General features: G+C 40.8%; 1 protein-coding gene across 3 annotated transcripts in view; it reads right to left on the minus strand.

The window, feature by feature from the left end:
- Positions 1 to 821: 821 nt before the first annotated feature.
- MICAL2 (microtubule associated monooxygenase, calponin and LIM domain containing 2) overlaps positions 822 to 25,535 on the minus strand; it is a 233,885-nt gene continuing 209,171 nt past the window's right edge. For all 3 annotated transcript variants that reach the window (XM_043902882.1, XM_043902873.1, XM_043902865.1), the window contains 3 exons: positions 13,189 to 13,288; positions 8,705 to 8,778; positions 822 to 4,145 (listed from right to left, as the gene is read on the minus strand). In XM_043902882.1, the coding sequence (XP_043758817.1) occupies positions 3,961 to 4,145; positions 8,705 to 8,778; positions 13,189 to 13,288 (359 nt within the window). In that variant the 3' untranslated portion in view covers positions 822 to 3,960. The remainder of the gene's footprint in view (positions 4,146 to 8,704; positions 8,779 to 13,188; positions 13,289 to 25,535) is intronic.

The following is a 25,535-nucleotide window of genomic DNA, read 5'->3' on the forward strand; positions in this document are numbered from 1 at the left end:
GTACTGGGTGAGAGAAATAGGAGTTGGGACTAGGAGAGTTCCCCTCTACCCTCCACCCCCAACTCTGAGAACAGCTTTCTTTGTTGAGCGAATACACCTGAGGCGAGCCTTCTTCACTCCTCCTCCCACTCACAATCAGGTAAGTCCTGCCAGGTGCCCCAGAGGGAATAAAGCGTCCAACGATAACTCACAGACTCCTACATGAAATCAAAGCTTTGCTCACATCCTTTCACTAGAATAAAGAAATGAAATGGGCGCTGCCCTCAGAGGTGCCAGATCAAGCCCACATGTTTGATTTTCGAGACAGAAAATCATTTATTTTTGGTCCATTTCAGTATTTATAGCAGTGCACATGTAAATCATTTCAGCTCCCAATTGTTGGAGCAAATTAATCTTTCACAAGTCACTCAGCAGCGAGGTTAGAAGATAAACAGTAGGTGAAACAGTACACGCTCCCCTGTATGTGAACCTTCCTGTTATAATACAATAAATGCCTACATTTGAGCTCACTACATCCAATGAGTGCCACTCTCTCCATTCACGTGGCAGCCCCAGCTACCCCCTGCTACCTCTGCCCTGCTGAGGGAGTTCTCTGATCAACCACCTGGGTGGGCCATGCTGCCATTTTCAGTTTGGAAGGAAAAGCCTGTAAATATGCTCCCTGGGAAGACAGACATTGCTGAATTGTTATCTGTCTCCAGAATGCAGAAAACATCAATTTCATTGCGGCTCATCAGAGTTGGAAACACCTGCCACTTCCTTTCTCAGTTGCAATTAACATGCTGCATCTCAACATTGATTGATTCCAAGCAGCCTTATACTGCCAAAGTCAAGGTTTAAATGAAACAGTATAACCTGATATTATTTTTCACGGTTTTAGAAACATGAACACACTTGTGCTTTTATTGCCAAAGAAGCACTACAAATAGTTGGGGGGATAAGTCTTTGTACTTGAGATAAACGTGAGTAGAATAGGTTGATGCTTACAATAAAAATCATTCTTTATTCTTGTATTTATTTGGAGTTGTACTTATTTATCTTTGAGTTTACTTGTGGGTAGAGGAATAATGTTATTTCCGTATTTTTCACCTAGCACAGGGCTGCTGAATCCCATGGGTATTTGGAAGATGTTTATTAAACAAATAAATAGATGAATGGTTTGGGAGAGCAAGCTTAATTTAAGAACTGTCCTCTTGGTCCAACTTACATAAAATTCTGAAGTTTTAATCATGAGCCTTTCTTTCAAGTTAAAAGCTGTGTGAGTTTATGAAATATGACCCGAAGCTGGGGCTTTCAGTTTCATCCTAAATGGTTCAGCCTTGATCACAAGTGTTATTTTATGGAAAAGTGAAGGCTCCATCTGTTTTCAACATGATCCTACTCATACTGCCTGCACAGAAACTTTTCAAATGGTACAACATTTTACCTTTTGAGAGTCTCAAAACATTCTCTGTTGTAATCATTTAACATAGTTCAACAGCCACAATATTTGTGTCCTTTGGAAATGATCATTAAAATGGTTTTTAAGTACTGGGAAAACTGAAAGCTAGAGTAAGGAGAAGGCTGTTAAATATAAGGTTTATGTTTTAACTTGGTCAGATAAGACTCAGCCTTAAACCACAGAATAAAATCTTTGGAAGAGAAAATGAGCAAATTTCTTCTCTCATCTATTAACAGAATACTTGGGCCAAGAACCACCTTCTTTTTTGGCCCTCTTGGGAAAATCTTCTTTTAAGACTGAAATAAAACAAGTTAAAATAAGTGGCACTTAATTCTTTCACACAAAACCAACCCAGACATGACACATTTGAGCATCATCTGTTAAATATATGCAAGCATCAAATGATGACTAAGCTTGAATATTTCTACCCATTCTAGAAGGAAAACTGAAGTTATGTATCTTTCTTAAAATGAATTAACATTCTGGTACATCTGTAGTCTTACCTCTAAATGCCTGATGGCAGAAAGCATTATTTTGACTATCTCCATAAGTCTTTAATACTATATAACATAATGCCCCAAACCTCTGGGTTATTTGTATATTAAATAGCTTATTTACTGATAGCTTAGTGTTAATAGGTCTTCTCCAAATTATAACACAGGAAAACCAGAATTACGAAGAAATCACCTTAACCATTTCCACCATATATATAAATAAATAAAAATAGATAAATAGCCCTAAGTGGCACAGTTTTCAGAGAGAGAGAGAGAGAGAAATAGATGCTTGCATATATTTCCTAATAATAGAATTCAGGCACTAGAAGACCTGATCATGCTAAAAAAGAAAAAGGAAGGAGAGAAGAAAGAAAAAGAACCACAACCTTTAGAACTTCGTATACCATGGAAAGGTTGCGTCTTAATACTGCCCAGAACGTTGGCTGACTCAGGAAACGCAGGCACACTTCTAAGTTCCAGCCTGATCAGCTGACCAGATTGTCGTGTATGGACACCATCTCAGACAAAAGTGGCTTATGGGTCAACTTCTATTGAGGAACGTTAGCTCTCCAGGCAGTTGCAAAGCACCATTTGTCCAACAATACATACATTTAAACACTTGCTGACATGAGAGAGGCCAAATATACAACAATGACTTCTTCAGTCTCCCACTTGTCAATGATGGACTGGCTCCTCAAAGAATCCCATTGAGGGAAAATAATCAAATACTTTAGAACAACAAATCACCATTTAAAATCTTTTCTTTGGTTTCCATATGAACCATCAAAATGTCCCAGGAATCCCATGTCAGTGCACAAACTCCATCTCCTGGCTTTTTTTTTTTTTTCCCATGGAAAATGCCACCAAAAAAAAAAAAATCCTTTATCCAGTTTGGGATTTGGTGAATGGGGCCCCTGCACCTCACTCCACCTTAAAGGCAGAAGTGGCCTTGTCTTGTCCTGTGGAGTTCCTGGAAGCCCCTGTAGAGAGTGTCAGAGACATTTCTCTGTTTGGACCTAAGGAGACCACTGCTGAAAAGCATCCTTCACCCTTGATCACTAGAATATTCACTTTCAGTAGCAGCATCAACCTCACTAATATTTTATCAACAAATGAGTTTTCCTTTTTGCCATTACCAGCAGATATAAAAAAGTACTTCAAAATTCTTCTTTTTTTAAAATATTGGTTCTGTCTTTAAAAATTATTCATCTTCTAAAAATGTTTTTCACTACATTCTGGGGAAATAAAGAGAGAGATCTGAAAAAAAAAAAAAAAAGCTTTTCTAAGCCAATAGCATTTGGTGAAAACTAACAATCCTGCTGGTATGAAGTTGAAGTTTTATTTCCTTTTTTCTTTCTTTTTTTTTTAAATAAAATTAAGGCTCAAATGTTCTATTAAATTCTCATTGCTTATGTATATTATATTAAGGCTTATAAATACACCTGGTGAATTAAATTCACCCTGGATTGAATTAACACCTGCTATATGAGTTATTTGCTTTATGTAATCAGTAATCTCAAGGTTTCTCCCCTTTCTCTGGAAGCACAATTTAAATATTAACCTAATCTTTAAACAGCGGCTACTTCTTTCTGACATTTGAAAACCAGTCACCCGTGCAAAGAAAAGGCAAATATGCTTATAGTAATGAAAAGGCAGCTTCTTAAAAATCTTAAGATGTGTAACTCAATGAATTGGGAAGAGAAATGATGAAAGCAGCACGAAAACTGATCTCTGTGTCACTCTTTATAGAAAACAATGCTGATTATCTGCCAAAGTCATCTCCAATCTGAGAGACCAGCTGAAGTTGACTGCCAATTTCAAAAGAGTCTCTATATTTTCTTCATTATAATCTCTGGAAGTACCTTAGGCAGCTGGAGTACATATGAGAGAATCTTAATTATTTCAAAAAATACTGCAGCGTGGTATAAGTTATGTTTCAGGTCTAACATCCTTTGAAAGGAGGAACGAGTGAGTGTGGGGTGCTTGGCCTGATCTGGTCGTCAGCTTGCTCCCTGTGGGGCCGGCTCACGTCCTGCTCAGCTGACAGCCGCTAGAGAATATGAAGCTTTCAAAGTGCTGGTCTTCAGCCTTCTCTCTGATGCGTTGTTCCTCTAAGGAATCCACCAGTTTGTCCCTTTGCTCAATCACTTGCATCATCTCGGTGAGTATTTCTTGCTCTTCATTCAGATCATTCTCATCTTTCTGGCTCTCTACAAAAAGAAACAAAACAAAACAAAAAAAAACAATAACAAACAAAAAGGACACATTGGACTTCAGGTAACATTTGACCTCAGAGGAGCTTTTGGCAGGGGTGTTCTTCATTGTTCTGGACTTGTTCTGCTCTTTAATTTCTAAGGAGAAAACAAGGAAATGAATTTAACACCGGGGACCTGCCCTGCAAGACACAGATTAGAAAGGCGGCCGCTTTGTGCTGCTCTCAGCTCAGTTTTCATCTCGAGACTCTATATAAAGCAACAGGGAAAACCCCTTTGTGAGAAAAAGAAGTTCGTACCAGCCAAGCCCTGCCAAGCCCTCCCACCTGTCCTCCCCTCCCCAAAAAGAAGCCAGCAAAACAACACAAAGGCGGTTTTCCCTAAACGCATCTGAGCTACAGCAGAGCAATCTGTGAGAGAAGTTTCTAAGTAAACCGTCTGCATCAGTGGATGTTATTTCAATAACAAGAATCCTGTTTTCATTTGCAGTTAATAACACATTGCAGCCTTCTGAATAGAGACCAGGCTGCTGCCAAGTGAGGCTGAGGCTAGCTTCTGGGAGGACATTTCCAGACTGTGACTAGGCTTCTCCCTTTTGCCTTCTGAGTGCATGACCTTCTTCCTAATTGGCCCGAGATGTTCAACTGCCTGGGGAAGATACGATTTGTTATAAAAGGAAGGAAAAGAGTAAGAAACTGGTAGTAATGACTTTCTGATGCTCAAAATAGGATTCTCAAGGCAGATCTTAAGTTTTGTCAGATTATTGCCTTGGGAGAAGACTTTATGTATTATTCCATTAACCCCTCTTGTTTAATGCATGGGGACGAGGCAGTGAGCTGGATCCCAGGGTAGAGATGGTACCACTGTCTCTTGCCTCAGGCTGAGTTCTGAGACTGGCATCAGGAATAAGGGGGACATGACAAAAGGGAAATAAAGAGGCAATCTTGCCTTTGCAGCTCACGTTTTATGGGAGGGAGGATCGAGAGGCAGGAGAAACTGAAGGTGGAGCCCTGGGCTCCGGTCTCTCCACTCTGGGCCTTGGAATCCCCCAACGGGGCTCCTATCCTATCATTTGATGGGAACACTGGGGCCAAGGGGCCCTTGCCCTGACCCTTGCTCGGAACTCAGAAAGTTATCAGTTGGAAAGGCACCCTAGGTATAAACATGGGACAGGCAGAACTTCATGGTTGGGCAGAGAAGAGGGGTCTGGGTGTGGCTCCCCAGATCCTGAGTTGCTGTGTGTGGCACACAGAGGCAGTGGCCAGAAGTGTCCACTTGGCCCAGAGGTGCAAAAGTCACTGGCCACTGGGCCGGCCACGGGGCTCCTTCTGGTGAGGGATGAGGTGGCCCCACAGTGCAGACTGTCTGGTAGACCGTCTGGCCAGGCTGAGTGGAGGATGCACAGAGGCGAGGCTGAGTAAGACTAGGAGTGAGGCTCCAGGCACGCTGAGAGGATGGCCAGGCTATGGTCATGCCAGCCACACACCTGCTGCAAATGGCAGCAGAGCGCAGCCTAATGACAGGAGACAACTGCATGGGGGTCAGTGGGTCAGACCCACCCACACCAACTTCCAGTGCTGCAAAGTCATGCAGACCTGCCTCTTGCTAACACCTAGTGGTCACCTTTAAGGATCGAGCAGATGGAAGGGGCGGCAATCTGCAAGGCTGAACATTTTCATCCCAAAGAGACTGAGCATTTCCTGGAGGGACTTTTTTGATTGCATCAGACTAAGTTTACCAGAAAAGCATCTACTTCTGCTTTATTGACTATGCCAAAGCCTTTGACTCTGTGGATCACAACAAACTGTGGAAAATTCTTAGAGAGGTGGGAATACCAGACCATCTGACCTGCCTCCTAACAAATCTGTATGCAGGTCAAAAAGCAATGGTTAGAACTGGACATGGAACAACAGACTGGTTCCAAATAGGAAAAGGAGTATGTCAGGGCTGTATATTGTCACCGTGCTTATTTAACTTATATGAGGAGTACATCATGAGAAATGCTGGGCTGGATGAAGCACAAGCTGGAATCAAGACTGCTGGGAGAAATATCAATAACCTCAGATATGCAGATGACATCACCCTTATGGCAGAAAGCGAAGAAGAACTAAAGAGCCTCTTGTTAAAAGTGAAAGAGGAGAGTGAAAGAGTTGGCTTAAAAGTCAACATTCAGAAAACTAAGATCATGGCATCTGGTCCCATCACTTCATGCAAATAGATGGGGAAGCAATGGAAACAGTGTGAGACTTTATTTTTTTGGTCTCCAAAATCACTGCAGATGGTGACTGCAGCCATGAAATTAAAAGATGCTTGCTCCTTGGAAGAAAAGCTATGACAACCTAGACAGCATATTAAAAAACAGAGACATTATTCTACCAACAAAGGTCTGTCTAGTCAAAGCTATGGTTTTCCAATAGTCATATATGGATGTGAGAGTTGGACTATAAAGAAAGCCGAGAGCCAAAGAATTGATGCTTTTGAACTGTGGTGTTGGAGAAGGCTCTTGAGAGTCCCTTGGACTGCAAGGAGATCCAAGCAGTCACTCCTAAAGGAAATCAGTCCTGAATATTCATTGGAGGGACTGGTGCTGAAGCTGAAGCTTCAATACTTTGGCCAGCTGATGCAAAGAACCAACTCACTGGAAAAGACCCTGGTGCTGGGAAAGATTGAAGGCAGGAGAAAAAGGGGATGACACAGGATGAGATGGTTGGATGGCATCACCAATGTGATGAATATGAATCTGAGTAGGCTCCAGGAGTTGGTGATGGACAGGGAAGCCTGGCATGCTTCAGTCCATGGGGTTGCAAAGAGTCAGACGCGACTGAGTGACTGAACTGAACTGACTGAAGTTTACCAGAGAGGGAGTTCCCTTTCCTTTCCTCCTTCCTTCTTCTTTTTCTTCTTGCTAACTAGTGGGATGAAGCTTTTGTGCAAGATGACAAGGCAAAATGAAGAAACTACATTTTTTGGTACACCTCAGAAGAGTGAGAAAATGTATAACCGTCACTCTTCAGTAAGAATTTTTTTAAAAAGATTCAAAAGTGGGTCATGAGTCTTTGGTGATATGTATTTTACCACCCTGAGCCAGAGTAAATTTAAAATTTTTTGAGATGTATAAATCAGATCTTAGTTGCCTACTATGATTTGTTAATTTAGGTATACTTTAGTATTCCTGCCCCTTATTTGATTTATCAACACAGAGAAATTCAAAATTTCAATCTCAATTTTGGTTTGTCATTGGTGGAAACATCTGAGCCCCTTCTGACAATTAAAAGATGATGTATACTACTTTTATCAGTTCTGTACAGAGCAGTTTTATAAGGATCTTGATAAAGAATCTGCCTGCAGTGTAGGAGACCCAGGTTTGATCCCTGAATTGGGAAGATCCCCTGGAGAAGGGAATGCCTACCCACTCCATTATTCTTGCCTGGAGAATTCCATGGATAGAGGAGCCTGGCAGGCTACAGTCCCTAGGGTCATAAGGAGTCGGACATGATTAAGTGGCTAACACTTTGGCTTCATATTACCACTTTTATCTGTTCTGTATGGAGCAGTTCTATAAGGATTTTGTTAAAAATAGTTTTCTATTGCTGTAAAGAGACAATCTACAAACACTATTATGCGAGAAAGAATAGGAGATCCTGAGTCTGTAATCTGTTCCCAAGTCATAGCCCCATCATTTACCTTGAGCATGCTTTTTAAGTTCTCAGAGACTCAGTTTTCCAATCTGTAAAGTGGAGTAACATACCTGAGAATGATCATGATGATAACACCTCATATTTATTAGGTGCTTGTTCTGTAGCAGGTAACCCCATAGGTAGGTGCAATGTGGTCCATGAGGTATACAGAAAAGATTTAATTTGCTCTTTAGACTTTGGTCTCAATGTAGGAAAGCCATGCATGGATCTGGCCCCCACAAACACACAGGCACAAAACAGTGAATATGCCTCATGGGTTGCAGTCAGTAAGTCAGTATATGGTATTTGTTTATTCCAACTCTTCCTCCGTCATGGTGGAAATAATTTTATCACATGTGATGCCCTGGCCCAGTTGTGGTAGGAAGGATGCGTCCTTTCCCATCCCCAGTGCCTGGTAGAACCATACCGGCCTTCCTCTCACTGTGGAAACACGAACATCATGGCCCTCATCTCACTGTGTTATAATTACCAGTCTGAGTGCCAGTCTCCCCAGGGAGGCCACAGAACAGGGCTGCTCTTCTCCATCTGCCAGGCCCACTCTAAATTCTCAACAAACGTTTGTTAAATGAATGGATGGATGAGTGAATGAAGCTGTGAATGAATGACTTCACTCCTGTTAGCACATGGGTTGGGATGGAGCAAAATGCTGCTCTCCCAGCCCTAGTGAGCAAAGCAAGGAGGGACTTGCTGGGCTCTAGTGGGGGCAGAAGAAGCTGGCTTTGTGCCCCCTCTGGCTCCCAGGCTGGTGGCACCAGACAGGAAGAGTATTCTGCCCTACAAAGTGTAGCATGTTCTGGTCAAGTGTTTGCATAGGAAAAACATCTTTAATAAAGGCCTGAAACACATCATTGTACTCACCTTCCTGGAGCATTTTCTCTCTTAATTTCTGCTCTAGTCTGCTTTGGTGATCTTCCAGTTCTAGTTCGTGGGCCCTGGGAATGAGAAAATGTTCAAACTTTGTAAATACTGAAGACCTGTGTAGAAATATTGATTAATAAACCCATTGACCATAGCAACGGCTTTCCTTTTTCCTTATTAAGACTGGGGTTTTGGAATGCCTCTAAACCAGAAGTTTTGCTACTACTGCTGCTGATACTTGAACTCAGTAGATAATGAAGAGCAGCTGAAGTTTGTGATGTGATCCCAGTGAACTTCTGGAAGGCCACACTGGAATGGATCATGAAGAAATGACTAGAATGGTAGAAGCAATGACAATCTAAAACTCCTCTCTTTTAGGGGCAACGTGACTTCAAGCATCACCTCTAACAACTCCCAAATCTTTGACTGTGGTAAGCAAGAAAACAAGGAGGAAACAGGAGTAAGGCATTTTGTCAGTGGAGGCGATAGTACTCAGACAACCACCCATCTGGTTGTAGGCGATGGTGAAAGAAGAACAGTGATGCTTTAGAGGAGTCAAGCTAGAGTGCTGAGTACTCAATGTGTCCACCAGCAAAGTCAAGAAGTCAGCTTTCAGTGAAAGTCAGATGGAACTTCATGACCTTTCAGTGCCTGACGATATGCTGTGTATATTACAGAACTTGTGTCAGCTCCCCACATGCTGGGCCATGTGGTAATGTGGAGGTTCCTCCAACCTCTGGGCATGCAGCCCTGGCGTTCTCAGGAGAAATGAGGACCACAAACAAATGCGGCAGGGGTCAGAGGTGAAAGGTGAAGTCACATGAGCCCTAAAAGGGAGACAATAGAGGGAAAAAAAGTTTGAAGACAGGAGCATGGGACTGCCTACATTTAGAAGCTAATCAAAAGAGGTAGAAGTAGGGAAGAAGCAAGAAGGTAGGAAGGATATACAGCATCACAGAAACCAAGAGAGGCAAGTTTTAGGAGAGAAGAGAGGGGTGAAGGCCGTCCATTGCAACAGAGACACTGAAAAGGGTGAGGACTGACACTCGGGCCCTGGGCTTCCCTTCCAGCCCCAGCTGCAGGCTGTGTGCATATCTGCTACAGCACTGGGTCACTTTACTACACCCTGTTGTTGCTGTTTTGTTGTTGTTGTTACTTGGGCCAAGGTCCATACTTTGTTCAATATTCTGCCTTTTGTTACTGACACTGAACTTCCCTTGACCCACTCTAGCCCCCAATAGAAATGTACCATTCAGATTTTCCTTTAAGAAAGGACTTTGTGGAAGGAGTGTACTGTGTAGTAAGCTGACAGCTGCAGCAGAATCCACTTCAATGTCGTGCTGAAGCCACACTGTCCCCGAGCACAGCGGTGGTGCTGGAGCTTGGCCATTTCTACCCCACTTTGGACTCCTCGGATGGGCAGCCTTGGCTGGTGCTCCCTTTGGCCTGGCTCAGATTTTTCTCAGGGCTGCTCTGCAGTCTGAAGCTCCTCCTGCTTGTCCTCCTCCACTTCCCTCTCGTTTCACAGGTGTCAGGACTGCAGGGGGGTCTGAAGATTTCACTCTCATTCCCGCTCCCTTTTTCCTTCCTTCTGTTATATCTCTTGTGCTTCTAATTCTGTCCCGGCACCTGCTTTCCCAAGGGACTCAAAATCACACACCAGTCTAAGACATTTCTCCTTGTTCACCCAGGCCTTTCTCCAAACTAGAAGCTGTCTTCTACCAGAGCTCTTGTCTGGCTCACACTCCAAGTTCTCCTTCTTGGCCTCTTTTGGAGGAGAACGTTCCCTCTGACAGCGTACCAGGAAGGGAAGCCCCAGTCACCGAGCAGTCACCATCCCCCTGACCTTCGCAGGTAGGGTCTGTGCACCCAACACTTCTCCTACAAGTCTTCACAGAGCAACTGCTATGTTTTCTTATTTCTCTCATGCTGTGTGCTTGCATGTCCATCTCTGAAAACCATGAGATCCTTGAAGGCAGGGACTGGGGCCTGATTCATCTCTACTTCCACAGTACCCAGCACAGTTCCTGGCACAGAGAATATGCTTGATAGATGTTTGTTGAATGAATTTTATAATTTAAATCTAGCCCAAAGGCAGATGGTATGGTTGTGTAAAAAGGGCTTTGTGGTCAAGTGGATGTGGACAAATTACTTTGTTGAATCTCAGCATGTGCATCAATATAAAAAATAGTAATAGAAAAATAATTACAGATGAGCCCTGCCTCCCCACTCCTGGCATTTCCTTCCATGTCAGTGGACCTTGATGAGTATAAGTCCTGGCTGCTTCTTTTCACTTTCACTCTTAGATTCGCTCTCACCCCAGGAGTGGTAAATTTGGGAAGAAGAGGGAAACTCAGCTGACACCTTTCCTCACCTGGGATCAGCCTGCCTGCAGCAAACATGCGTTCCCTGGGTACACATCGTGTATAAATACACATATTTATATACACATATGTAATGAGCCAAAGTAAAATATACTCTGGGTCACTGCCAACAATGTTTAAAATCAACTGCTCTGGGGAATTCTCTCTACTCTGACAGCTACTGATTCAAAGTTCTTTTGATAAGGAATAGATTACAGAAATTGTACCACCCCATCCATGTCTCAGCCTGTATACCTACCTGCCTACTGAATATTCCACTCACTACTATATTCAAGTTGCTCGAAACAACTAGCTGTATGTTAAATATGAAAATTGTTAACAGAGTAAATTCTAAGAGTTCTATCAGAAAAAAAATGTTTCTATTTCTTTCATTTTGTATTGATATTTTTGCATGAGATGCTGGATGTTCTCTAAACTTCCTGTGATAATCATTTCGTGATATATGTCAATCAAATCATTGCACTATATACTTTAAACTTACACAGTGTTGTATGCCAATCACATCTCAATAAAACTGGAAGAAAAAAAACCAACTATAACCTTAAAAAAAAAAGTGTTCTCTCACTCTGAGCCTTGCTAGTGGTCTAGGGCAAGATTTGCCACCTTGACACTACTGAGATTCGGGGCTGGATAATCCTGTGATGGTGAAGGGAGTGGGGCTCCCTGTGGGATGTTCGGTAGCACCCTTGACATTTTGTCTTAGACAAAAATGTCTTCAGATATTGTCAAATATCCCTGGAAGGAGGAAGCAGAGATGGAAATTGCCCCCAGGTGAGACCCACTGGTCTTAGGTAAAAGCCTTACCCCTAAGAAGCAAGTGATTCACTATGCTTTGTGACTAGGTCGGTAAGTGTGTCTAATTCTGAAGTTTGGTTCCATGGTGAACCCCCAAGTGATCCTAACCCCTAGAATCTTTGAATGTGACCTTATTTGGAAAAGAGTCTTTGAGGATGGGAAGTTAAGAACCTTGAGATGAAAATATTCTGGATTATCCTGGTGGGCTCTAAACTGAGTGGCAAGTATTCCTACAAGAGACAGAAGAGCAGACACAGAGAAAAGGCCGCGTGAAGATAGAGGCAGAGTCTGGAGAGATGCAGCCACAAGCCAAGGGATGCCTGGAGCCTGCTGAGCCAAAGAGGGAAGGAAAGATTCTTCCCCAGAGCCTGGCCCTGCTAACACCTCAATTTCAGTCTTCGAGAACCGTGAGAGAATACCTCTCTGTTATTGTAAGCCACCCTGTTTGTGGTAACATGTTAGTCCAGCCCTAGGAAATGGATATAGTTAGCAAGCTTTCTTGGACTCTCATATTTAGTCAAGCTAGCCATGATCAGTAATAAATGCTTTAGTTTAACGTTCCATCTGTTGACCCAGTAGTCTTATTTCTTACCCAATTCAGAAGAGAAGAGGAATAGAATTTATTAGACCCCTTTAAGACTCCCAAAATTATTTCTCAGGATTGGGTGAAAATGAAATGACTCAGCATAAGTGAATTCACCCAGTACAACCTGTGGTGCTTAGCCAGTTTATATTAAATGTTACTTTCTTTCCCTCCAGGATGGTGACAAGTAAAGTGACTTTCAACTTTCTCAGAGTGCAGTGAGATCCATCTCTACTTTCTGATCTCCCAGCCAGACTGCAGCCTCTTATCCAGAGGACAGCCAGACAGATCTCCACCTTCAATACATTAAAGCCACAAAGAGTGGTCAGGCAGATCTCAGCAAGCCCTTTCCGTCGTTCACACTCAGAGGCCAGGCATATGCTTCCCCATTGAGGACGTGTGACTGCAGGTGGGTACCCCCTGCCCTGGGGGGCAGAAATGGACTGCAAGTGCCTTATCCACATGCCCTCCAGCTCCAGACCTATTACCTGAAATCATTTTAGCCATAGGACTCCACAGCAGAGAACAGAAAACTGAAGATTCTCTGTACTAATGCCAGCATGATATGCAAGACCTCAAATACCAATTTGTCTCAATCACAATTCTGTATGCACAAGGAGAAAAACCCTGGGACTTCAACTGAGGAGGGTGGGCCACCCCACTGCCAGCACCCCCTCCCACTTGCTTTTAGGCCTCACTGTTATCCGTGTTGCCTTACTTACATGATCAGGAGCTCTGATTCATATCGCATTAATTTATTCTTCTCCAGAACCAGCTTAAGCCATTCCTGCAAAAGCTGTGCTTCATCCTGTGTGCCTGAATCTGTTTAAGAAATCAATGGCAAATGGGTTAGATTGGCATTTCTCTTCCCATGATCAAACTGCTTTGAAGCTACTTTAGGGGGCCATGTTTGTAGCAAAAAGGGCTCTGCAGGTGGCAGCCCCCTGATGGCCTGTTGAAGCCTCAAGGTCATGGGCATAACAAATAAAACACACCTGTGCATGCTCTGGGGCAGTTCTCTTGGACATTTAGGGCATGAATACTTCCAGTTCGAAGGGTCATATACCCTTGACAATGGCCTGCCACACTAATGACCCTCCTCTGAATATTTGAGTGTCTTCCATAAAATTTCCCTGTATTTGTATATCATATCCACCACCAAAGAAAGCCCTAATAAGCCTGCTGGTTACTATCTCCTTCTCTTCTGAATCGAATGCCTACTGAGTGCCCAGGTGCTGCTCCCTTCATGGGGCAGGAAAGTTCACGTACCATTTGGTTATAGAAGAATGGTAATTGGCATTTTGGTTTTTTTGTACAAAGAAAAGCCAAATGATTAGAGGGGGAAAGTTATTACCTTTGAGTCTCATAGGGAAAAAGTTTTATCCATACATGCTTATAACTTAGATTATGACCTTTATTCCTTTATTAAACAGAAGAATTACCATGATAAAATTCACATTGCTTTTAGATATTCAGTGTTAGATGCTAAATGTTCAGATAATAAAATGTTAAAATTTGGAAATGTTTGAGAAGTAGTAACATCGGTGGCTTTCTAGTATTTCACCCTGAAATGGGAATACAAGCTGTGTTGCAAAGCTCATGGCCATCCTCCAAGGATTTAACTTGGTAGGTCTCATTGGTGTTGTTCGTTGTTCAGTTGCTAAGTCGTGTCTGACTCCTTACAACCCTATGAACTGCAGCATGCCATGTTTCCCTGTTCTTCACTACCTCCTGGAGTTTGCTCAAACTCATGCATTGAGTCAGTGATGCCATCCAACCATCTCATCCTCTGTCCCAAAGGTAGAGAGGAAAACAGGGCACTCAGAAGATGTGTGTGACCTTGGGAAAGTTGTTTAACCTCTCAGAACCTCTGCTTCTTCATGGGATAAACTAAACAAGAAGGCACACAGGTAATAGAATAATAATGAAGAGCTGTTGTTTATAATGCAGGGTTACCTGCCAGCCAATGGGCTAAGTACCTTACATGTAATACCTCATTGAATCCTCACAACAAACTCACCAGTAGGTTTCCTTATTATCACCACTTGATGGCTGAAGAAACAGAAGTTTGAAAGATTAGAATAACTTGCTCAAACTCACAGTTAATAAGTGGCAGAGCCAGGGCTTGAGTTCAGGAGAGCCTTATCCTAAGCTCATACTCTTCTCTGCTTGTATACTCCTCTCCCCTCTTCATTACTCCCTCCCTTCCTCTCACAGCCCCGTAAAGTAAATAAAGCCCCTAGCACATTGCCTTGCACATTGCAAAGTCATCCATAAAAATGACTTCTCTTTCTCCCTGGCTCCTTGATCATTCTTTTATTGATATGGAAACTGGGGTCCAGAGTGATTGATGTGCAATGTCCCAAATTATATATTTAGTTAATGTACAAACTGGTGTTACAATGCAGAACTTGATTCTGATGAATTCATTCATTCATTCATTCATTCAATAACACCTGTTTACAGAATAGGAGTCAGGTATTGCCTTAGGTATGGGGATACAGTGCTAGATAATGCTACTTATCACCAGAATTTTGGAGATAGTAAGGCATGGTTCCTGCTGAAAAGGGTATTGTTAGATAATCTTTTGGATCAGATAGACCAAAAAGCTAGAATAAACTAGAATATCAGAAAACTGTTGCCACAACAAAAAAAGGACTCTGGGAATACATAGAAGGGAGGGTTTTCCTGATCAAGATATGAGGCTAGGCTTCCCAGGGGAGGTGATGTTTGAACTGGGGTATTGAAGAAAGGATAACACTTTGAGAGGAAACACTTAGGGTGGGAGAGAACATTTCAGTAAGAAGGAACAATATGAGTAAACACAAGAGGATAGAAGATGGTAGAGACAGAGGTCAGGAAGGGCTAAGGGGACACAGAGGGTAGACAATGAGACCTCAAAGCGTATGACCATCTCATCACAGAGGCCCCTGAATGCCATGCTAAGGCTTTTGCACTTTATGCTGTAAATACAAAGGGACACTAAAGGTCGTTGAGCGGGAGAATGATACCTGGAGCAGGAAGGAATAACAGGGAGAGAGAAATAAGTGTTATTCTTCCTTAGGTTTCTTGAATGAATGGATGGATGAATGAATAAAAGAACTTATAAGCCCGTTGAGTACCAACATCTTCTGAGCATTGTTGGTGGTGCTGAGGGACAGGGATGAATAAGCACTGGCTTCAGCTGTCCAGGAAACTGGGACCTTCAATCCAGTGGGGAAACCAACACCACACAGCCAAACAGGGTACAATGTGCCCCCTGCCATGCAACACAGGAGGGAAGTGATTAATCATGTGTGGAGGAAGTGGGGCAGACCTCAGAGAGGAGACAGCAGGTGAGCTCAGTCTAAGTGGATGGGTGGGAGTTTTCCAGGGGCAGGAGGAGGTGAAGAACAAGGCATTCCAGGGCATTGGTTGCTGAACGGAAGGATGAAATTTATAGACTGCAGATCATATATATGACATAGATGTTGAGGGCTTGAGCTCTTAACAGCCTCCCTGAGCCTCAGTCTCCTCATCTGTTTAAAGATACAACGGGATTGTGCATACAGAGACCTTAACCCAGCCATAGCACTGAGTATAAACTCAGTAATGGTCATTATTCAAATGATGTAATGCACATGAAGGAAGATCACTTAGGAGTCATCTCTCCCAGCCATGGAGGGCACAAAGGAATTTCCTCTCCCACCCTCCGCTCCAGTCTCTACAGCAATTCTCCATGAATGGTAGAATGCCCTACTGTCCAAGAAGCCCACTGCAGAGCTGTGTACTCTCAAGTACTGGAAACTTCTATTGCTCGTCAGTGGGTTGGCTATTCACCACTGAGTCCAGTTTTGCTCTCTGGAGGCAAATAGAGAACATATAACTGTATTTTACATGAAAGACATTCAGATATTTGAAGACTGGTCTCATGATCCACTGTAGTTTTCTTATTTCAGAGTCAGTACCTCTAGGTCATTTATCATTTTATCATAAAAGAGCTGTCCACCTTTATTTGCCTTCTAATTTCCCAGAACACACCTTAAGGAGAGTCCAGAATCAAACAAAGTATCAACAGCCCAGAACGGAGAGACACGCTTACATCTTCACCTTGTGCCCTGGAATTGAGGTATCCTTTCAGAAGCGGTGTCTTTACCTGGCTCTTCCTAACTTGCAATTGCATCTTGTCTTTCCACACCAGGAGTGGTGAAGTCTGAGGACTTCATGTTCAACTTGTGCAACTGATCTTCTTCTAAACCTAATTCAAGACTTACTTGTGCCTTGTTAAATATCATCTTATTTTGTTCCATTAAGGGGAAATCTTTGGGATATTTTATTCACCTGATACATTTCTCCTAGTTTGGGATTTCTGTGAATTGGTAAATAGGGCATCTTCTACCTTCATGTGACATTGAAAAATGAAACATCAGATGGAACTGGACCAAAAACAGAGCCGTCTAGCCCCTCAGGGACCTTTCTTACCCTTTGGGCAAGACTGTTCTACAAATTTTAAATGCATGGCACCCAACTAGTATCATCCAGCCCCCATTTCTATACCTTGTCCACTAGGATCTTATAAAAAACCTTAATAACAAAACAATTTTCCAAAATCAAGCTTCACAAAGCCTGCTATGTCCATTGGCATGACAAACCTCAAAATACCACCCAGAAGAGGAAATGACATTTGTTTTCCACAGCATGTAAGTAAACGGCAGTGGTTCCTAAATTTCTGTCTCAATATCCACAGTTTCTTTAATAATTCTTTTAGAATTTTGACAAAGATCAGAACTCATGTTTCTTTCTCATATAAAACTAGGAAATATACCCATTTATAGTCTTTTGGTTCTGGAATTTTTCCTGAGTTTTCAAAGACTGGGGTCATTTCTGCAAGTTATTTCAACACGGGGGGGTTAACTTGGTCAATAAGCAAATTCTGATTGAGAAAGGTCATATCGAAGACATACTCTATTGTGAACGTATCATCTTTCACCACAGCTGAAAAACCTGAATTCCTCGCTCTCCCATTTCTCTCACCTATCCAGCTTTAATTTCCTCATCTAGATATTTGTTTAACATTTCTAGATTGAGGGCCATTTTCCTTGATTAAGAAAACAGAAAAGCTGAGAGTAGAAAACCTTGCCTCTCCCCTATCATGTAACATTAAACCATCTGTCTCAGCTCTGTGGCTATCCTTGCCTTGTTCTCAATCCAAAAGAAACAGCACTGTTCTGCTGTCTTGAGAGTATTTTGTTGTTGTTGATTTTCAGATTCAGCCTCTTTGCTACACTCTACCTACAGGCTCAGTCCAGACTATTATCCTGCATTCCATTTCCCTTCTTCAGTCTTTCTTGTATGTCTTTCTAAAATGTGAGAGTTGTGCAGCCTCATTGATTTCTACTGATGCTGTATTCAAAAAACACAGATTGAACTGAATCAATCAATTTAATTTACTTTCTTGAGTGGAATAATTTGCAATTTTATAGCCTACAGTTTATTTTTAGACTCTTCCTTTCCTCAGTAGTCAAAATTACTTTCGGGGATCTTTGAACATGGAATCAAGTGCAGATTTCTAGGGACTCTGCTTTCCCAAAGCACTGGGTGCAGACAGATGGTGCCCAGCCCAGGCTTGCCTTGCTCTCAACCCGAACAATGCACTGAGATTTCCATCACCTCACTGCCACCCACCAGACAGCTTTCCTGTAGGTCCTAATGAGGTCTCGAGGAGCATTGCTCCTCACTGTAGATGTAGTAGAGTGAAGAGGCAGAGGGAGTGGGCTTTGAGATTGATCAGACCTGTCTGTCCCACTTACAATGTGTGACCTTGGTCAAGTAACCTCACCTCTTTCTGCCTCAGTCTCCTCCCTTAAAAAATGGGGGTGGGGACTTCCCTGGCAGTCCAGTGGTTAAGACTGCCACTGCAGGGGCCCTGGGTTTGATCTAAGATTGAGGAACTAAGAGCCCACATGCTGCTTATGCAGCCAAAAAAAAAAGAGAGAGAAATGCAGTGATCATAGTCTCTGTCTCATAATTGGTTTTGGGGATGAAATGACAAGATGCATGTACAATGTTGACCATGGTGCTTGGTACATAGTAAACACTCAGTAAATCGTAACATTATTACTACTGTGCTGTTGCTTCTTCCAGCATCTAGTTCTATGTTTCTGCCTGGACTATTTGCTGTTTCTCTCTAAAACTCAGCTAGAGTGTAATCCCTGACTTGATTACCTATGGCCAAACTTTGTCCAGTAACTTCCCTTGAGATTAATAAAAGCACTTAAATAATAATACATATAGTTTTGTCTCCACGTAAACAGAAAGATCATATGGCTAGATCTCAGCACTTGCTTGGGAGGAAGCCCAGAGACTGTGCCTGCACAGTCTGTGAGCTCAGCCGCACCTCCAGCTGGTCTCATGGCTGCTGGGGAACTGGAAACGCTTCACCTGGACAGGGAGGTGACTCTGGCATCTGGGAACCAGGATGCAGCTAGGATGGCGCAACCTGAAGGCGAGCAGCCTCTGGCTAAGACGAGAATAGCCCAGCTACCTCACCCTCACTGCCACCCCTGCTGTGGCCACCATGGACCGGTTCTTCCTCTGTTCCTATGCCCTCGTAACACGCTCTCTCCTAGACAAAATGCAAGGATCCTCTTGTTAGGCAAATTAAAGTTATCAAAACTCAACATAAAAAACTTTTCACTAATGGGGTCATATAAATTGACCCTCTTGTCCCTAGCGAGCTCTCAAAAAAAACAAAGCAAATTTTGTCACTCCCTACTGAAATTCAATACTCCCCTCCCCGCCCCCCCACCCCACAAACATATACACAACTGAGTTTAAATCACCTAGCCTGACAGCATTTAGTCCCTGCTCACAATAGAGGGATTGGCAATTAACGCCCAGAACTTTTTTCTCAGTGGAAAATAACGGACTAAATGAACAATCTATTCTCTAAAGTCATGGCTTTTTAACCATTTCCTTTCGTTGGTAATGCTGAATGCTCTTCTGTGTATTGGTATGTGGTTTTTCCAAGTTGGGTCTTGTGTTGCTCTCTGATTCACAACTATCTAAGTCTTTAGATGTGATTTCCCACCTCCTTAGAATCTATGAGAAGTTCTACTTTGGTTTTTCCGGCAATTCTGTCAATGCCCTTGACATCCTCAGTGATGATCTGGAGCATGAAGAGGCGTTAGAGTAATCACAGCCGGAATCCTTGGTAGCAGTGGGCAAGCACCTCCCTCAGATGGCAGGTTTCAGCCCCTGCCTCTGGCTCTCTGGCCTCTGGCCAGCTCTTAGCTCCTGTGCACATCCATGGACTTATTTCATTTCATCTCTAGCCAGGCCTCCTGTACCCAGCACTCTGGGTACTTGATTTCCCACAGCTCCTTACACATGATAGTGGTAATCCACTGGGGGTCTGGTCTGATTCAGTCTTGACAAAAACTGGATACTGGAAAGTAGGTCATGATTTCATTCTGGGAGTCAAGGACTGCAGCTGAAAACCATAAACTCTAGCCCTTCCTTTATTAAACAGCTTTTTGTTTTGCTGTTAGCTATGTATCCAGTCACCATAAATGAAGTTTTCTTGCTTTTGAATTTTACTGAAATGATATAATATATGTAGTCTTCTACAACTTGCTTATTTTAAATTCTTTCTATATGTTTCTAAAATGCCTCTATGCTGCTCATTTTCACTGCTGTATTTATAATATTCAGTTGTATGTGCCACAGTTAACTATACTATAGTTTATCCATTTTTCTACTAATGGATAGCTAGGTTGTTGGTAGTAGTTTGCTACTGTGAACATTGTTGTATATATCTTCTGGTTAATGTGGGTATGAGTTTCTCTGGAATATATAATTAGGAATGAAATTCTTGAGTAGTAGGTATGCAAATGTTCAGCTTTTCAGCATAAAGTCAAATTGTTTTCCAAAGTTTTGTGGCTGTTTATACGCCCACTAACATTGAATAAAAGCTCCCTTTGTTCCTCACCCTTGCCAAATACTTAGTATTATCAGATTTTATAAGTTTTTGAAAATTTAATAGTTTAGTTCACACTGCAGTATAAATTTGCATTTTCCTAATTACTAATGACTATTCTTCTGTGAGATCTAGGACTTCCCTGGTGGCTCAGACGGTAAACAATCTGCGTGCAATGCAGGAGACGTAGGTTCGATCCCTGGATTGGAAAGATCCTCTGGAGAAGGGAATAGCAACCCACTTCAGTATCCTTGCTGGAGAATCCCATGGACAGAGGACCCTGGCAGGCTACAGTCAGAGGGGTCACAAAGAGTTGGACACAACTGAATGACTAAAACTATTACTATTCTTTTGTGAAATGTATATTTATACCATTCACCTATTTTTATATGGAGTTGTTTATCTCTTATTGATTTGTAAGCATTCTTTACATATTCTGGAATACTGGATATTTGTTATATTTATTACACATGTATTTTCCAAATTTGTAGGTTTCCTTTTCTGGTTATATTTGTTGCAAATTTATTTTTCAAATTAGTGGCTTATTTTTTCCTTTCCTTTTTGATGTCTATAGACTACCAACTTGAGGTCTAAGAGATTCTTAACATTTCAAATTAAAGTCTTTAATTTTTATGACATTGATTATATGGTTCAACTTCATTTTTTTCCTGTATGGAAAGCCAGCTGTCCCAGAATCACTTATTTCCTGTGAATTGCAATGCTACTGCTGGATTATATCAAGTTTTCATATATGTGAGATTATATTTGGGTGTGTTGATGGCTTTCAGTGAAGTATTAAAATTGGCTCCATAAAGGATGTGCATATTTTTTCTTAGATTTATTCCTAGGCACATTGTGTTTTTATGCTAATGTAAGTGATATCCTCTTTGTTATTTCATTTTCTAGAAACCAATGCTGAGATATGGAAATGCAATTGATTTTTCTATTTTGATCTTTTTTCCAATCACATGATATAGACTCTTATTATTTAAAAAAAAATTATCTGTACATTCTTTTGGGTTTCTATGTGGTTAATTCTATCATCTGGAAATGACAAAAATTTGTTTCTTCCTTTCCAAACCTTGTGCTATTTTATCCTTGTCTTACTGTACTGGCTATGTCTCCTGTGCAATATTGAATAGAAGAGGTGATAGCAAGCATCCTCGTCTATTACTGATTTTAAAAGAAATGCTTCTAATATTTTACCATTAAACAACGCTGTTTGCTACAGGGTTTTGGAAGATATGTTTCAAATTCAGAAAGTTCTGACTCAGCAATTTCACTTCTAAGAGCACAAAAACACCAATTTGAAAAGATACGTGAAGCCCTATGTTCACTGCAGCATTATTTACAATAGCAAGATGTGGAAACAACCTGTGTCCACTAATTGATGAATGGATTTTAAAAATGTGGTATATATACAAAATATTAGCCATTAAAAAACAGTGAAATCCTGTCATTTGACAACACGAATGGACCTTGAAGGTACTATGCTATGAGAAGTCACACGGAGAAAAATGAGTACCATAGGATTTCACTCATGTGTGGAATCTAAAAAACAAAACTGAACAAACAAAATAAAACAAAAACAAAGTCATAGATACAGAGATCAGAGCAGTGATTACCTGAAAGGAAGGAGTAGGGGGTGGATGAAATGGGTAAAAGGGGGTCAACTGTATGATGATAGATGGTATCACCTAGATTTGTGGAGGTGACCACTCTCTAGTGTATACAGACATCAAATTGTCACGCTGTACACTGAAACTTATCTAATAAAAAAAATGTTAAGCTTCAAGAAGGCAAAATAAAAAGTTCTTTTTTTGCTGAAAGTTTTTATCCTAAATGAATGTTGAACTTTGTCAAATTATATTTTCTTCTTCTATTGAAAAATCATATGGTTTTCTCTTTAATTTGTTAATATGAGGATTGCTAAGTCACCCTTAGAATGTCAAATTTTAAAATGAATTGAATTAAATGTTCATTATATTCTTTTATCTTTTTGAATCTTTTCTATACATATGGTTATGTCTGTCTCTTTCACAAATTATTTATTTCTTCTCTTTTATTTAAAAAAATCAATTTAAGAGGACTGCCTTTAGTCTTTTGACTGGCTTATTTGACCCTATTTTATCTTTATTCTCTATTTCATTTACATTTGTTCATATATTTATTATCTTCTTTCTTTAGGTTTATTTTTTTCTTCATTTTCTAAGTGAAGTTGGACACTTAGCTCATTGGTTTAAGCCCTTCTTCTTTTCTAATAAAACTATTTAAGGCGATACCTCTAAGAACCATTTGCACTGCATCCCATGAGTTTTGATCTATTGTTTTCCTTATCATATTTACTATATTTAAAATTTCAAAGTATCTTTTAAAATACCTTTATAATTTTTTTGACCCAGAAGAAATGTATAGTTTTACTTTCCAAATGCATGGTTTAAAAAAATACCCTTTGGTTATTGATTACTAAGTTAGTTACATTATAGTATAGAATGTGGCCTTATAATACAGATTCTCTGAGATTTACTTTATGAACCAACATGGTCAATTTTTATAAATCATCATGTCAACTTGAAAAGAACACACATCCTCTAATTTGAGGGTGCAGGGTTTTATACCTATGCCTAGAAAATTCCATGGATGGAGGAGCCTGGTGGGCTACACTCCACGGGGTCACAAAGAGTTGGACACGACTGACTGACTTCACTTTCTTTCTTTCTTTATTAACTGCAATGTTCAAACTTATAGTAATGTTTTGTCTGTTTGACTCTCATTAATGGAGAGATATAGTAAAACCCTGGTGGCTCAGATGGTAAAACGTCTGCCTACAATGCGGGAGGCCCGGGTTCGATCCCTGGGTCAGGAAGATCCCTTGGAGAAGGAAATGGCAACCTTCTCCAGTACTCTTGCCTGGAAAATCCCATGGACAGAGGAGCCTGGTAGGCTACAGTCAACGGGGTCGCAAAGAGTTGAACATGACTGAGCGACTTCACTTTCATAGTAAAACCTCCTGCCATGATAATAGAAATTTCTCCCTGAAGTCTTGTCATTTTTTTTGTTTTATATATTTTGAGGCTGCTATAGGCTCAACATTTTAAGCTGTCATAATCTTCTTGGTGAGTTGGTCATTTTAAAATTATGTAGTGATCCTGTTTATTGCTAATCATAGTTCTGTTACTAAATGCTAATTATCTGGGCTTCCCAGGAGGCACTAGTGGTAAAGAACCTGCCTGCCAATACAGGAGGATTTGATCAATTTATGCTAGCTTTATTTGTCTTATTTAGCTAGTACATACTTGCCATTTTTTTTTACTTTAAACCTTTCGCTTATTTATGCTTTGTATGTGTCTACTAAATAGCATATAAATGGTTATTGTTTTGATCATTAACTTTCACTACAATTATTGAGATATTTAGACTTGTTTTCTATCATCTTTGTGCTTTTTATCTTTTTAAAAATGCTTTAAAATTTCTGTTTAGAATTGAATTGGGGGTTTGATTTGGTTGATTATTTTTTCTTATTTCTTCTCCCTCTGTTTCCCCTAGTTGATTTGAAGTTATACATTTTTTCCTATTCTTTTCATAATTAGTTAAAATTTAAATAGGCATTTTTAAATATTCTCAGCTCAGTTCAGCTGCTCAGTCATGTTTGACTCTTTGTGACCCCATGGACTGCAGCACACCAGGCCTCCCAGTCCATCACCAACTCCCGGAGTTTACCCAAACTCATGTCCATTGAGTTGGTGATGCCATCCAACCATCTCATCCTCTGTCATCCCCTTCTCCTCCTGCCTTCAATCCTTCTCAGCATCAGGGTCCTTTCCAATGAGTCAACTCTTAGCATGAGGTGGCCAAAGTACTGGAGTTTCAGCTTCAGCATCAGTCCTTCCAGTGAACACTCAGGACTGATCTCCTTTAGGATGGACTGGTTGGATCTCCTTGCAGTCCAGGGGACTCTCAAGAGTCTTCTCCAACACCACAGTTCAAAAGCATCAATTCATTAATATTTAAATATCCTAACAAAGTCTAACCTTAATAAATATTTTAGTTTCCTTTTAAACAACATAAGGACCCTGGAATGCTTTACTTCTAATCATTCACCTCCCAACTTATGTTCATTTTAGTCCAGTATTTTAGTTCTATCTTTGAAAAAAAAACAAAACCCATGCTATTTTATATTGACAATGTTTTACTTACGTGTTTATTATTTTTTTGCATTCACCATTTCTTCTTGAATATTTTAGATCAGCCTCTTAGGCTTATCTTTTTTTTTTTCTGCTTAAAGCATATTTGCTAGAATTTTGTCTGTAGGTAATTTGTTGATTTGGCTTGAATCTCATTCTGAGTGGCTCACTTTTTTGTGTTTTGGGTGATTTTAAAAATTATTGTTATAAGCTCATAGTTTACTGAATTTAATCTGTCTGAATCCTAAGAGCCTAACATGAAGCATGGTCTCTGATACAGAATCTACAATTGGTCTTGGAGTTCTAGAGACCTGGCTTAACATGGGAATCCCAAGGTTAGCTCCTCTACTTTTTGTTAGACTTGAGGCAACCTTGGATTTCTGTTTCTGTGTTTGCTTTCTTCCTGGAACTCATAGGTTTTAGCAGATGTTTCTTCTTTCTCCTCTTTCTTGGCCCTGAGAGACTTCTCTCACTTAAAAGTCTAGCAACATCTTCAAAAGTGTCTTGCTGTAGTTAATGGGCTTTACAGTATATATTCCACCATTCTCTTGCTCCATACATTTTAAGAACCGCATTCTGTATTCTTGGCGGAGGCAATCACTTGGGTATTTAATTAAAAAAAATTTTTTTTCAGGTAAAATCACTGTAACAGTGTTTTTTAAAATTAAGGGAGGCAAAACTAATTTTATGGGTCATAACAAGCACTAGAAAATGAGACAGAATAAAAAATATCAGTCTTTTATAAGTAGCAAAGTTAAAATTATCTCCTGAAACATTGTATTCGATTATATATTTATATGTACTATTAATAACTTGTGATATAAAACATATTTCTTACTGCTGTCATGGGCAATTTTTTTGTGTAAAGCAATTGTCTAGAGCACATAACTCTGAAACACATAACTCAATGACCCCAGGATCCATACAA

Source organism: Cervus elaphus, chromosome 1 (genome assembly GCF_910594005.1).
Source record: "Cervus elaphus chromosome 1, mCerEla1.1, whole genome shotgun sequence".
NCBI lineage: Eukaryota > Metazoa > Chordata > Mammalia > Artiodactyla > Cervidae > Cervus > Cervus elaphus.